At 39.3% G+C, this 15,654-nt stretch overlaps 1 protein-coding gene across 1 annotated transcript in view; it reads right to left on the reverse strand.

Moving 5' to 3' along the window:
* Nucleotides 1–8,603: 8,603 nt before the first annotated feature.
* Nucleotides 8,604–15,654, reverse strand: part of LOC134619291 (phospholipid-transporting ATPase ABCA1-like) — a 172,160-nt gene continuing 165,109 nt past the window's right edge. Inside the window, exon 49 of the mRNA XM_063465060.1 lies at nucleotides 8,604–10,362. Coding sequence (XP_063321130.1) covers nucleotides 10,234–10,362 — 129 coding nt within the window. The 3' untranslated portion in view covers nucleotides 8,604–10,233. The remainder of the gene's footprint in view (nucleotides 10,363–15,654) is intronic.

Raw genomic sequence — 15,654 nt, forward strand, 5'->3', positions numbered from 1 at the left:
TAAATTTGGAACCGACCGGAAAATGCAGAAAACTGACTCACGATGTGTCATGTAACATCCTTGGGTTTGATGAGTAACAGAAAAAAGCTTTAACCATCAGCTGAATGGAATGTAGTATGTGACGGCAACAAGTTTTTCATTGTATAAGTAAAACAGCCTTGGCATTCAGTCACGCTTACACTGTATGAGTGGTGCATTTTCTGCGGGCCTGCAGTGAAACCTGTAGGTAAAAAGCCATAAAATCCACTGTGGAAATATATTTGCTGGGTGTTGCAAAAGAAAAAGAGGGAGATTAAAAAACGTGCACAAGACAAATGAATTTATGTACCGCATCTGATTGTTTGTCCCTAAAGTGTCTGTGGATGATTAATATTTCATTGATATAATTGTGGAAGTGTACAATCCAATCAACCTCCCCCTACCTTGGAAAACATAATTTGTATAAACTAAGCAAGTCCAAGGGAGACATGATGTAATGAATTGTGAAGGAAAAGACTTCTTCGCTGATTGCAAAGGTGACTTAAAGAAAGCTAAATTATTAAAATGGCCACAATCAGTCAGCTCAGCCGACAGTTCATTTGAACTCCACCCACCACCTTCAGTACACACGAGCAGCGGTATGGGCGCGGTGGCTGGACAGGGGGGAAAAAAAGGAATAGCTGGAGGGCGGTGAGAAATGTCTCTGACTTTGCGGCCGTGTAGCAGCATTCATCTCTGCAGGAGATCCTAAATGAACACCAATCAAAAAAGAATAGAGGCCTGTAGAGCAAGCTCCAACCCTCATCATCCCCCAGCATGAAGCCCCAGAGAGGTGTGTGGCTGCTAAAAAAAAAGAAGAAGAAGAAGAATAAAAGCATATGGTGTAGCTTGAATAGGCCTTAGACTAAAAGTGCCACAATTTCTGCTGCATTCCTGCCTTGTTAAAGATTCGATTAAACTGAATCCAGCGACAAAGTGCATCATCACAGCATCCCACCCACTGAACCTCAGCACCAGCTGCCACAAGGGTCACACATCGAAGAGACACAACAAAGCTATGCACTTGCTTAGAACAGTCAAAAGCAAAAAATCAGTGAGTGCTGCACTTCATGGGGGGCTTGGGGGGATTAACGACATAACCCTAACTCAGAAAATCCAGAAATATCCATGACTAACACTCAACTGCAACAGCTACTATAAAGAATAATCAGGAAGAAATAATTGAGAAGCTACACCGTATCTTTAAAAAAAAAAAGTTTTTCCACAGTGGAGCCCAAGAAAAGGGTGATACTCTGCACCAGCTGCAGACAGGAACAACCTGTGATGGGGTTTACTGTACGGAGAACAAACAGCAGCTAGTCTGGACAAAGAAATACAACGTCCACTGCAGAGGTTTCAGCCAAAGAAATGCCTGCTTCTACTTTACTTGCAGTGGGATTCTGAAACTTGCTTCCACGGCCTTCACAAACCCAGAGCCTTGGATGTGGTACATGTGAGACTTTTATTCATCTCTTTTGCTGTCAAGTTCAAGTGGTACTTAAAACATTAACAATGTCACAGATGTATTCAGCAGCCATGACAGTGTGGCAGTCCTTCAGGAGAAACAGTGCAAAGACCCTGAAGCAGATTAATCAAATTCAGGTATCATTAAGTGTGTTATAAACACTAAATGCTTTTCCTACATGTCCAAATGTCCTCTCTGCAAAAAATGTAAAAGAAATAGTTACCTTCACCATGCTGTAGCTCAGCTTATCAGTCTTGGTCCTTCTTATCAAGCCTTTTCATTCACGGTGGAGAGAAAACAAATGATGGCAGAACGATTGTTTGACTCGATTGTCGGCTGAATTTGCAACACCGCTGGCAGGCAACAGAAAGATTTTTTTTTCAGTCTTTCTGCAAATGTCAAGTTTGAAAAACAGACTCCAGTCTACCACGGTGGTACAGAAGATGAGCGGGCCGGTTACACCCTTGCTTAAAAGCTATTTACTTTGACATCGTGGATCCACAAAATTCAGAATCTGGGGACATTTTTTGAATGTCTAAGTGCACCTTGGTGGTGTTTGAGCTGATTACTATCAATCTGATTTATGTTTGAAAGGCTGCTTTTTCGTGTTATCACCAAAGAGCGTTGTAGTCAGGACTGCTGTGGTCGAAAGAAGATTGCTGTTTCCATCTGTGGTATTTCTGTTTGCTGGGATGGTTATGCACAGAACAAACCAGGCATCAGTGATGACAGATATGAGTCCGATTTAGTGAAAAAACACAGAAAGGTGGAAAAAGAGGAGCTGTGGTGGGGATGGGTTGCAAAGCCACTTGCAGTTGCGCAGCAGGAGGCAGGCAGATGAACTTAAATAGATGCATGCAATGGGCTAATACGAGACTAATAAAATACTAGAATTTCACAAAAACCTCTTGGATATCCAAGCAATCCAATAAAAATGCTCCAACAGGCTTGAAGAGGTCCAGTGTCTCAAAGTTCTGGACTATCAGTACCATCAGATGGTGGTCAAGACAAGCGGCCATGGCTCTAACTGCATTGAGTGAATGAGGTTTAAAAATACATTTAAAAATCACTCTAATTACATTTCCTATGACAACATGGGAGTCTATGGGGAGAAACTCAGTTTTGAACGTACTGGGTGCAAAAAAATCATTTCTGCTTTTAGGGAGCCATGGCTGTGGGCAATAGCCTCATTCAGTTCATTTTTACCTACAAAATTCAAGCAGAATAATAAAAAACCTTTTAAATCAAATTGCTTATGAGTTTTAATTTCACCCTGATACCCACGAAACATCACAAAAACCACAAAAAACATAGAAATACAATTTAAAAAAGAAAAAAAATCTGAATTTGAGATTGAATTTTTGGGACACTGTTAGAGCGCTGACCATTAAATCCATTATTAGCATACCTCCTCTCTGCATGTAGAAGTCTAGACATACTTTCCAACAAAGTTCTTAAAAAAATGAATGCATGAATAAGAAAACATCAAACAAACACTTGGAATAAGTTCAAAGTGAAAAGAAACATCAACTCAGAATAATTAGCTTTCAAAATAGTCTTCTGATCACAATAAAGGCTTAAAAGGGCAACTAGTGGTAGCAATTCCCAAATGTCAGCTTTTTGCTTTGATGTACACAGCTTCAGGCAATACATTGTTCTTGCCACAGGCCGTGTATTTTTAATTTGTTAAAATTCAGTTAAAGAAAAATAATAATTTGCGTATTGAAGCCTTCAAAGGTCGTTCGTCTGGATCCTGCTTTAAAAAACCTGGTGAGCTGCCCAGCGTATTTATCAAAAAATCAGCAAGGTTAATATTAAAATCCACATGTCAGTTGTAAAAGCCTCAATCAGCTACAGCGTGAGGCCTGTTTAAACATTATCACCCCACTACTGGCACTCTGGAGACATTTCAATTATTGGATTTAAGAGATGTTATATCATCTTTTAAATGACTGCACACGCAGCCGACTCAAGGTGTGAGAGATGTTTTTTCAGAATTTACACTACCTCAGGAGAAACAGTAGCAAAAATGATCATTGCCTAATAGTTTTGAGTGAACCTTAAAATACTTACAAATCAACATATGTTGATTTCCAAAAGCACATTGTGTTACGAATCTGAAAAATAAAAACTTTTTCTTTCCCCTGAAAATCTTCCCATTCCTGGAAATGACGCCTGTTTCATGCAGGAAATTGCACAGAACACAACATGCATTACTTTCCACAGAACAGTGCAAAGTAACAGGAGAAGAACTGAGCTAGAACACAAGTACAGATTCTGTAGTTCGAGGAGAAAAACAAAAACACCTCACAGGTCTTAAACTTGCAGCATCATTAAAGTTGAACCACAAAATATCACTTTTCTCCCAAAAACTGCAGTTCCTGGCTCTAAAAGTAGGTCAGACCACTGTATTGAAGCTTCGACTGGACGTCTCACACTGCCATCAAACTGTCCATTGCGTGTACATTTTAGTTTTAGTATCTGTTTTTATTTGGCTAAGTGACATGCTAGTATTTTATTAGTCCGTTAATTAGCACAAATTAGCAGGTATCTGTGTCTGTGCATTGCAGCCGTGCTGTTTATGGTTGAAGCATGCTAACCAAGCCTGCTAGCATTAGCTGATAATCCAGCTAATCTCATCCATAAAAGGGTCTCTTCCATAAAAACCTGCATGCTAGCAGCGTAAAAGCTAGGACATTCAAAAAAGTGGCGTCAGGATGCCAGTTTATATACAGTCTTTCTATACAACAAATCCTGGATGTTTGTCTTTTAGGAAGGATAGAATAAGAGATATTTTTGTAAATCTTTATCTTTTCCTTTTGTTGTCCAGATTCAAATGTAGTCCACAACTTTTAAGGGTATTGTTGCGTTAGTCTGAAGGAGCAGGCAGGAAAAAACATTCTCATCATGACTGGTGAAACATGACATTGTGCAGTAAGAAGAAAAAAAGAACAACTCCTACCCCGTGATTAAGATTTGACTGTATAAAACCTCCTAATGTCTATAATGTTTTACGTTTGGGTTTTAGCTGCTGTTTTAGCTGCTGTGAGAAACCAAGAAAAAAAATGGCACTGAGACAGACTCTTAAAGTGAGAATCACAAAAATAGCTCATATTTTTTTAAGTATTCTAGATAGAAAAAAAGTTCTCAGAAGTAGTTTCACTGGAAAAAAAAAAGACAATGAACAAAGATATTGTACCAATTTCTAGCTACTCTATGCCGCCTATAAAAGGTACCCTGAAGCAAGAACAGCAAACTCAGAGCACAGAGAATGATTACAGCCTGAAAGAATGGCAGGGGCTTTTATAAAGCTCGCCTGTCGAGCAGATCATTGAATCTCCTCTAACTCCTGTAATCTTCCCATTCCGACTGACAATGCTTTTTATTGTAATCTTGTACTTGACACCAAGATTGGCCAAATGCTCAGTGATGGCAGAGAGTATTTTGTGTACATCATGACTGATAAAGACCAGCTATGAGGATAATATATGCTTGTTTACAAACTCGTCTTTTAAAGTTAACCGCTTTTACAAAAATTATTTGTTGAGAAAGGAAATACTGGAAAAAGAAACAACGACAAACCCTGCGCCTAAAATTTTAAATTAGGAGTGGAGTCTTTGAAATGGAAATTGCTTTGTGGGTGTTTTTCCATTCATCATTTCATACCAAATAATAACCTACAAACTACCACAGAGTGGATGTTTTCTTTTAAAATGCGCGGTCACATCAGAGAAGAGATCAAATGTAGCTCTAAATGAAATCTTTTCTTTTTTATATTCTTTGCATTAACACATTGACACAACAGCATTTCTGGTTCTTGGCAAACATGTCAGCTAATTTAGGACTGGTACTTATATGATACTTTTCTACTCTAGTTGAGTAGAAACCACTTCTATTCTTTTTTTTTTACTTCAAACTTCATTTACTCATTCTTATATGCCACTAAACACTTTTCCGCACATTCACACGGATGCATCAGAGACTCGAGGTTCAGTATCTTGTCTAAGGATACTTTGACAAGCTGACTAGAGGAGCTGGGGATCAAACCATCGACCTTCCTATTAGTACGCAATCCACTCTACTTCCTGAGGCACAATAAGTGGCCTTCGTTAATCAGGCTTTTGTAATCTTCAATTGTCTCTTTGCATAGCTACCTTTTGTTGGATTTGGTGTCATTGTTATTAAGTTTGGTTTCTTCAGACTGTATGTAAGAGACAGATGTAACTTTAGGGAGCCTCAAACTTATGTTCTTTGTTACAGCCAGCAGGGAGTTTCGACTCTTGTTGTAAACCTTTGAGGAAAGTTACCCTACTTGGTGCTCAGTTCCTCAATTCTGTAGCTCGTCTCTTCATTTAAGTTCTTAATTTCTAGTTTCAAGTCTTGACTACAATACGATGTTCATGTTTTAAAGTATAGTCCCCATTAGGACAATAAAGTATGACACACTTTCAGAGAAGCCAAGGATTGCTCATGTCCCGTGGTGTCTCCATCAACCTGGTGACAGTCAGCTCGAGACTTCGAGATGCAACTTCACCAACCCTGTTGAAGTCATGACAGTGCTGTCACAGTACTGTGTACAACCCACAGCCCAGGTGTTGTCAGGATGTTTTTCATGCTCTACTGTTAAATAAAATTTTTCTATATACTCACATTTCTTGCACTATCAGAGGTTTTCTTGTTTTTGTTGCATTAAAGTCATCTTTGTATTCTAAGTCGATACAATTCAGTTTTATTTATATAGCGCAAAATCACAACGTAACATTAAAAACCTACAATGACAGAGAAGACTAATACAACCAGATGACCCCAGTGAGAAAGCACTTGGCGACTGTCCTTTACCAGGAAGAAGCCTTTGATAATACCTGGTTGAGGTAGGGGCAGCGTGACTGGTTTGGGTTGATGGGCGGGAGACAAATCATAGTCCATCTAATGTGTTTGTATCAGACGGTATGTAAAATTAAATCTCTTTTACCTAAAGATAATGCTTTTAACACATTTAAGGTATTCTTTCTGTTTAGCCCCAGACAATCAGCACTCCTGGTCAGTTATTTAATTAACCCCTGCTTAAGAGCATATATATTTCACAGTGATAAAAGATCCCTAACCCTTTAAGGTCCCTGTAAAACGTTCCGTTTCCACAGTAAGGCAAACTTGTTCCCAGTAGGTGTTGGACTCTGCCACTGCTGACCTTTATTCTATTCATAACTTTTATGGAATTATCTACTATCTTTAGGGCTTCTTCGTGAGTGATGGACAGAAGGAGCAGGAGACAGACTGACCCGTAAACTGACAGCTTTACTTTCACACCAATATACCTCATTTTATGGCCTACATTCAAAGCCACAAACTGTGGGCTGTGACCGAAAGAAGGGGGCATCCAGGCTCTCCTTTACAGATAGGGTGATGAACTCAGATGAGGAACAGAGGAAGTTGTAATGACTACATTGCCTCTTGGACACCTCCTATTTGAAGTGATCTGGGTGTAACTGGAAGGAGACCCAAGACCTGCTTAAGGGATATTATCCCTCAGCTGGCATGGGAACACCTCAGTGATGGATGGATAGACGAACGGATGAACAAGGTGAAACGTGAGAAGTAATCTTACTAAGTAATGATATGCAGAAGTGTGTCTAAGAACATATCCTAAGAAGAAAAGTACTTGCAAATATGAACACAATATACTCAAGTTAGAAAAAGTGTTTGTGTGGCTTCAAATGCCAAAAATGCAAACTTTTAAAGGAATTAGTGGAACTAAATTAAAGCCTAAATAGAATCATATATTATATTTAAGTTAGAAACATAATGTATTTTTTATGCACTGAAATCTGGAGCAGACACTTTCTAAGCCTCTCAGCAAACAAACAGAAATACATTAGCACCTGAGCTAGAAAACAGAAAAATGCCTCAATTATCTTTATAAATTGGACAGAAAATTACAGACAATAGTTAAGGAGATGAATCGAGGGTTTGTCTTGAGAAGGGTGTGGGAAATGTTTTACTAGACACAAATGAGACGTCTTAATCTTGGTAGACACTGTGTCTCAAAAGAAAAACTACATATTCTGTGATGTTTTGTGATAGTGAAATGAAACTGGGAGAAGAATTGGTTTAACTTCAGGTATACAAGCTTTAAATTGATTTGAAAAGAAAAAAAGTACAATAAATAAATAGAAAGCCCACGCACTAAAAGAGTCTGTGTGATAGTCTGACAGCAAAATAAATTCATTCGCAGGCATCTGGCAGACAAAATGTCTGTTCGCCCTTGAGAAGGAGCCACTCTGCTAAATGTGAAATAAAAAGCCTTACCCAGTGTGGTGCGGTTTGAATTCTGGCATCCCATGGACTCGGTTGATGTTACGAATGTATGAGAGACAAAACAAAATATGAGCCTGCAGCTGGCACCTTCGCTCAGAGTGAAAGACGCGAAATAGTGAAAGGAAGGACACAACAATAAGACAGCATGTAGGAAGTTGAACTAGAGAGACTTTCAAACTGGAACTCGGTGATTCATTGGACAAATACGGCAGTGAACAAACACCAAGTTAAAGTCGCATTACAGTTTGTGCAAATGTTTAATCACTTGTCTTGGCATAGAGCAATATTCAGTGCAAACAGGATTCATTATTTTTGCAACGGGCATGATAGTAATGTGAGGACTTAGCAAAGCATACAAATTATGTCAGGCTCTGAAAGCAAACAAGAAAGCCTGTGAGGAGTGAAGTGTGGACTTATTTACATCCTGAACACAAAAGCGCAACGTAATGCGAGCGCAAGCTGCGCGAGACAGTGACATAACCTCTTGATGTCGCACAGTACATACAGTAAAAGACACAGAACTAAATGTCACTCTCTGTATAAGCATGTAAGTATTGCACATAAAACCTTCCTGAGTTAACTTTTACTTGGGAAATGGAGTATAAGGTGTACAGTTTGCCCAAAGTTTACATATGTCTGTACAATTTAATTGTATGTTGTAATAACTTTAAAAAAATAAATTAAAAAATATACTTCTGTAGTTTTTACGCATTCTTGATACCATAGATGGTTGAAAATTTAAGTAAATATATTTAAGTAATTTCCCAGACCAAACAGTAAAGTTTTTTTTAAATAAAGGCTTTACATGCTAAAGGAATGAGCAATAACATAGACTGTATTTAAAAGGTGGATGTTGCAAATCTAAAATGCTCAAAGACGAACTCACAAACCATCTTTTATATACAGGCTATGTGTAGTACTTGAGCAACTGCTGCTGTTTAATCACGATGGTGAGCAGTAGCTCTTTGTCCAAAACCAACAACACAGGCGTAAAAAGATCATGAAAAATGAAAGAACTAACATTAGCAAGTATGGAAAGTTAGCTTTGAGTAACCAAGCATTGCGTCCGTGGCTAAGAAGGAAGCTAACAAGCTTAGCTAGCTAGGTACCCATATCTGATCAATGCAACTTAAAGTATCAAAAGAAAACAGGATTATGTGTGATTAAGATTATGACCACATCTTCAAAGGCATAACTACTTATGTAGAAGGTGCACTGCGCCAAAGCCAGCATGTCATGTGACAAATTATTACAAGAAAAATACAGCAAAAGGATCTTGAAATTTAAGGCCTTAAAAGCTAACAAAATATAAATAAAAAAGTGTTTTTGCTCATACATTCATTACTAAATCTCATGAAACATTTGATGTGCGCTCGATTACATTCCTATTGCCTGCATATAATAGAGATAAAGCCCTGCAAGCTTTGGCCGGTGCACACATTTAGCACCTTTCTTGCAGATGCAACATGTTCGACAGCCACTGCTGCAAACTCAGTGCTTGTTATTGAACACCATCTACAGCTAATTGTAGGCTCCTTCAGATACAAAGCCAATACATGTGGCAGAGTGGTTATTTATCACTGGAGTGCCTATCAGCAGCTGGGATGGCAGCCTGAAACTAACTGCTGTTTAACGTCTTTAGACTTTTTGAGTTGATTTATCTTTGTTCAATCAGCAGCAAACGTAAACAAATGATAGGAGTCTAAAGCATCAGTCAATCTGAAGGTCAAGGCTGAGGTAGTGCTGTGCAATTTGTGATGCTAGGGGAAGCACAGAGGTAGATGTGGTGGAATGATCTACAATAAATGTGCAAACAAAACCAAAGTGGTGTTATTTCAGTTGTTTAACCTTTGTGAAATACAGCATTTCCTGCACACGCACCTACAATCTTATTAAGTCATTTTTGTCAGGCTTTGCTCTGAAAGTCGATTTTTGTCAAATGGAAATCAGCCTGTGTGGTAAAAAAGAAAAAGAATTATTTTATTTTAAACGTAAATTGATTGACTCTGCATTTTGAAGAATTTGGATAATCAAGTTGAATACGTCATGATTCTAGTGCAGTTACCCGCCCTTTTTGTGTCAAACCAGGGAGTTCTAGAAAGCGCCACAAACTTTGCAGTAGCACTCACTGTAACCAACTATTTACGGTGTCAGAATGAAAGGAAGCCTACAAAATCAGGCATTTGTAAATGAGTTAAAAAACTGGCTTGGCGAGGGACAGTTATGGAAAACATCATGAATAATTGCAAAACAGTGGGTGATGAAGACTTTGCAAGCCTGCTGATAAACCCTGAAAGCAGGGGCATGCTATATTTAGTAATTAAAGCTAAATTAGGTTAGGAACTCATTTGGTTGCCAGTGCAAATACTGCAGATTCCCTTATTTTAAAGGCATATCGCTGGACGACTGTAGATGCGGTTCTTTTCTCATGTGCTTTACACCTTTTCTGCTCCTTGGGAGGTCCTCAGATTCTCCAACGGCAGCTCGTCTGAAACGTCCACCGGGTTGCTATAGGCCTCAGAGTCCTCTTCATCGTGCTGCTGCCTCGCAAAATTCACAAAGACCTGGAATACAAATGAGGAGAAGAAAGTACTTAAAAGCAAAGGCAAGATAATAAACTTCTGCTGAAGGGCCCGTGGACACTTCTCGTTTGCGCTCTCTCCCCACCCTCTGCCTTTAAAACAAACAGAAATAGCGGCACGGACGACGGGGTGCATGAGAATGAGATGCCAGTCGAGGGCTATGAAGCATCAAGCAAGCGTCTCGGCTCACACAGTGAATGTCAGTTTGACATCTTTGACCAGCAGAGAAAGAGAATAAAACAATCATTCTTCTCTCTGTGATGCCCATTTAATGTCAGACGAAATCAATCCTATGGCGTTCATAAAAAGCTGTGTGTATTTCATTGTGCTGTAAACATCACAGGCGAGCGGGCGTTTTAGTCTCTTAGCATCGGCGGTAAAGCTACACAAAGACTCTCTGCAGACAGAGAGGGGAAGGAAAAAAAGGCAACAAAGCGGATCATATAAAATGATAAGAGCATTGCTTTTTCATTAAAGCATTTTCATTGGCTGTGTGAATATAACAGGACATGCGAATTACTAGATTGCACTTAAAATCTAAATGGAAAATAAATAAAATTGTCCTCCAAGCCAATTCCATCAGCAGCTACTCAGAGGCCCTATCAATTAAACCTTTCTTCACAGATACACACTTGCTAAATCAAATGGCAAATAAGCACATGCAAAAGGCCATGGATGAAGAGAAATAAACATTAGTAGCCTATTCTTCTGGGCTTAAAAACAATCCTCTTTTGTTTTATTGAAGCTCAGACGGGTAATAGAGATCCATCCAGTCAGCCTTTGAGGCTTCTGTTTTTAATTAACCAGTGAATATAATCTGAAACCTTATAATTTAATGGTAATGAAGTCTTTATTAGCATTAGCAACTTCCATCTTTTGAACAAAGGACATACATTTGCCAATTACTGTGATATATTTACTTTGTCATTACTGACAACATGTCAACTAGTGAAAATACGGATGGGAGGCTTTTCTATCGCTAAAGTAACGACCTCATTTTATGTGCCGTATACATCTGGAGAGAGACTCTGACGTTTGAGAAATACAGCAGTTTGCTTTCTTCCTGAGAGTTAGATGAGAATATTGATACCATTAGTTATTCCCGTGTTCAGTCTTGAATTGAAGCTAGCAGGTGATCAGTCTATTTTAGCAACAAAGAGGAGCCCAAAAACACCTGCCGGCATTTTTAAATCGTGCCGAGCACACAGACAAAAAATTAACTACATACCAACTTCTGCTGAAAGCAAAAGCTTCTGTCTATCTATGGTTTCACAGTCCATAAAGATCAAGAATGACTTGATGCATAATCCACACAAACTCCATGTGTGAGCACAAAGTATCTTTCACTTCCAAAACATATATTTAAATGATTTTGCCTGTTTTGTTTCCATGTTTTAGGTTAAACAAGACACGATGTTGTGTGACAGCAGGTGCTTTTCTCTCCTGCTTGTGGAAACATTAATTAGCCTATCTAGACATTGAAGTAGATCTGTCTTTCATACAGACATTTATTATGAGAGAATTCTTGGCTCAGTTCAGGACATTTCAAGACATGAATATGCACAATGTGTTTTTCTGGTTCCTCTGTGATCTAACATCATGCACCTAAACAGAATCACGCTGATATCTATTGGCCACAGAACACGTGAGCAGCTGAAGAGGTGACGTGCGCCACTCTTTCACCACACAGGGATGAACTAAAAGGCCATGTTACTCTGATTCAAACAAAGATACTTCCTGTCATAAAGTTTGGAGTTAAAATAATCTGATCTCATCTTCAGGTTTTTGCTATTTATCCTTTCTCTCTGTCCTCTGTTTTTCTCCCCTCATCCCCCAAATGGCAGATCTCTACCCCTCACTGATCCTGGTTCTGCTGCAGGTTCCTTCCTGTTAAAAGGGAGTTTTTTTCTTTCCCGCTATCACAAAGTGCTTTAGACCTTAAAGAATAAAATGCATTGAGGAGACTGTTGTGATTTGGCCCTATATAAATAAGCCTGAACTGAATGGAATTACTGTATTTAGAAAACTATAATAACACATGAACAGTAATTTTTTACTGAATAGTGTAACTACACGGATAAAACTTCTTTATAGAGAAGCTGCTAAGTGTAGCCTCACTGAGCTAGTAATGTCATAACATCAGCAGCGTGTATCAAGGTCACCGTTGTCAAGGCATCTTCTCAGCAGAGAATGAATACGAGGATAAGAACGACAACAAATGCACCCTCCGCCCACCTCTGCTGGCCTCTGACTCACTGGCTTGATGTGCTGAGGCATGCACAGCATTTCATATTCATACTCAAGGCTGCGTAGTTGTGCAGCAGAATTGCAAAGTGCTGTTTGTCTTGAACTTTCTGCAAAACTGAGCGTGGGAGCTTTAATGGTGCAGCCATTTTTGACTGAGACAAGCATGGCTAAATTCCTCCGGTGCGCTGCGGTGTGATTATTTCGTAATGTTCACTTTCTGCATTTAGCCAACCATCCATTCATGACCTGAACGTCATGCACCAGCGCTGCTGAGTGGCATTTTCTTAATAACAGATGGATACAGGCATTAATTACATTATAGGGGTGCGCTGGGGTGTTTATTTGGTACCCACTGAGGCAGAACCCAGGAGGGGAAGGACGCGAATCAGCCAATTAACCTCAGCTATACATCAAAGAAGTCCTTGCAGAATTTAAACTGGCTGTTTTTACATTCGTTACATGTCATTAAAATATTCCTGCTCATCTCAAGATCCTAAACAGAATCTCACAGAATGTCTAAAAGTGGAAGATTTTGATTGTGTGAACAAACCAGTATTTAACGTTTCTGAACAACCATCATAAGTCGCAGCAGTATCAGGGTTATCAGGTGAGTGATGGGTCAGTCACACTAGATTATAAATACTACAGCAACTGTAAGTAGGAAAAAAATCACTGCTTATCCAGCGACTGCTCTGAATTTGTACACTTTTGGCCGAGTGCAGGTACACATTTTCGATGCGCTTCTTTGCAACATGGGACTCGGCTCAATTGGTTACCAGTTATCATTATTATTATTATTAGGGTGCCTAATGCCTTTGCCATTTTGCAAATATATTGTCATCCTGCAGGAACTACGTCATGATTTGTGGGGGAATATCTGAATTGGTATTTCAAATCTATGAGGTCAGCTGAACTCTCAATGTAAGCAGTTAATGTAAATTTAATAAATTGAATTTTTAATGTGTATTTCTGTGTATGTAGATAGCAAATGATTTATAGGCTGCATGTAAATGCTAATTTAATCCAATTCAATTGTAAACTGACATCAGACTGACTTCATCTTACTCCAGAGAGAAAGAGCCAACAAGGTGGTTTGATCACGGCAGTGCAGTGCAATACTGAGATTATAATCTATTGAACTAATATGACAGATGTCTTAGCTAATCCATTAGATAGCTAGCAAAAAAGGTTAAATTGTCCAACATTCCTTATTCTTACGCTTTGTTTTTAGTACATGCTAACGCTGCGGCTAAATGCTTCCCTGTTTTCAAATTCTAACTTTGTCTCTCAGATTATTTGACTAAAGCTGGGAGGCCATAAAATGTTTGATGCTTGAAAAAAAGTGGAAGCTAACTCAAACAACAATGTTGCTTAAAAACATCAGAATATGCAAGGAATATTGTCTGTTTCATTTGTTCACAAGCATGAGGTAGTATCGGTTCATAGGTGCGTTGTGAAATAAAAGCGCATTAAAAAAAATACTGAAAGAGGGGACCTAAGTAAAGAAACTTTATAATCAACACACAAATACATATTGGATGATATATAGATCGAAAAGGTCGGCTGCTTCATTAGTGCTTCAGTGACGGTGCCAGAAAAAGCCGCAAACGTTTCTCGTTTCCGCAGAAGCCGCTTCTACGAGACCATTGTGAAAGTCACATTTTCCTTTTAAATCCCTGCCCTGCACTGTCCTGGCCATCAGCATTAACGCCTGAGCTCAAGGCCGTGCGGATCAATATTAATTGTAGTGCAAGTTGGGTGTTATACTGTAGGTCAAGGCTCCTCTCTATAAATCACCAGCTGAAAGGTGACTGTCTGGGTCTCCACAGGTTCTCCAGCCCTCCCCTCTTCTGTGTGTTAATACTGTGACCTGCTGGTCCAAGAATGATTTATTTACTGCCTCTGATCTGGTAAATATTGACCAGAACAGAATGTGGGGCAAGAAGACATAAATGTTAAAACAGATATTATGCAAGGTTCACCGCTGATCTGTGAAGTCCTGTTAAAAACGCTTTATGGCAAAAAAAAAAACCCTGCAGGCCAAATTGAAGCATTGAGCTTTTCATTAAATTTGACACTCCTAAAGGGCAGATTTTACTTAAATAATTCTGCAGAAGACTGATTTATTTTGAATTATGGGTAATCTACAAGTTGATCATCTGTGCAGTGTCCTTTATAAGACATAATTCGATTTAAATCCAGTCGTGACATTGCACAACTGAACGAACAGACAATTCAACACATCTGTGTCAATTTTTTGTTTCTCTTTTTTAAGGCTTTTTTTTTCACCCGTGGCGGAGTGGAAAGATGACCTTTCTGGACCCCTCGGAGGTTACTCTCACCTCCCACATGGTCATCTGCTGCTGAGCTAATGGTGGGTTTGGAAGACCAGACACACACGTACTTGCCACTCACTGCCTGATTGCATTAGGTCCCTGGGGCTGCTTGGAAAACACAAGGTGAATCCAGTCCGCAACACGCAGCGCTCGGTTTATCTCACCAATCAGTAAGCTGAGCTAGTGCACTCTGGCTAGAATAAAAAAAAAAAAAAAAGATACTGGCTGCACGAGTTTTATATAATCAGTCCAGATTTGGGATCAATACTGGTAGCTGGCGGCTGAACAATCTTGGCCGTCCAAACTCAGTGCACTCCTCATTGGTCTGTCTGACAGCCTAAATGGCAGAAAACAATGTGCAGACAATGATAGATCTTTAAATCTTATCCGCTACTGGGCAGACCTGCATTAAACAGGAGCACCTAAAATGGTCAATGCATTGATTGATGAGCTAGTGAGCCATTAAAAGGGAGCAGCTACTCCACAGAATTACAGTAGGCCTGCAGAATTACACTAAATTTAGTTTAGTTGGTGCATCGCTTTTGAATGCATCGGCCTGCACCACCTAGTGGTAGGCTCAAGCTGTTCTTATATACAGAACATGGGCAGAGTGTTTCCAGCTTAACACAGCAACAACAGTCAGTTTCATCATAATCACATTTCACAGATTTGAGCTGTGACACTTTTCAAA

Source organism: Pelmatolapia mariae, linkage group LG3_W (genome assembly GCF_036321145.2).
Source record: "Pelmatolapia mariae isolate MD_Pm_ZW linkage group LG3_W, Pm_UMD_F_2, whole genome shotgun sequence".
Classification (NCBI taxonomy): domain Eukaryota; kingdom Metazoa; phylum Chordata; class Actinopteri; order Cichliformes; family Cichlidae; genus Pelmatolapia; species Pelmatolapia mariae.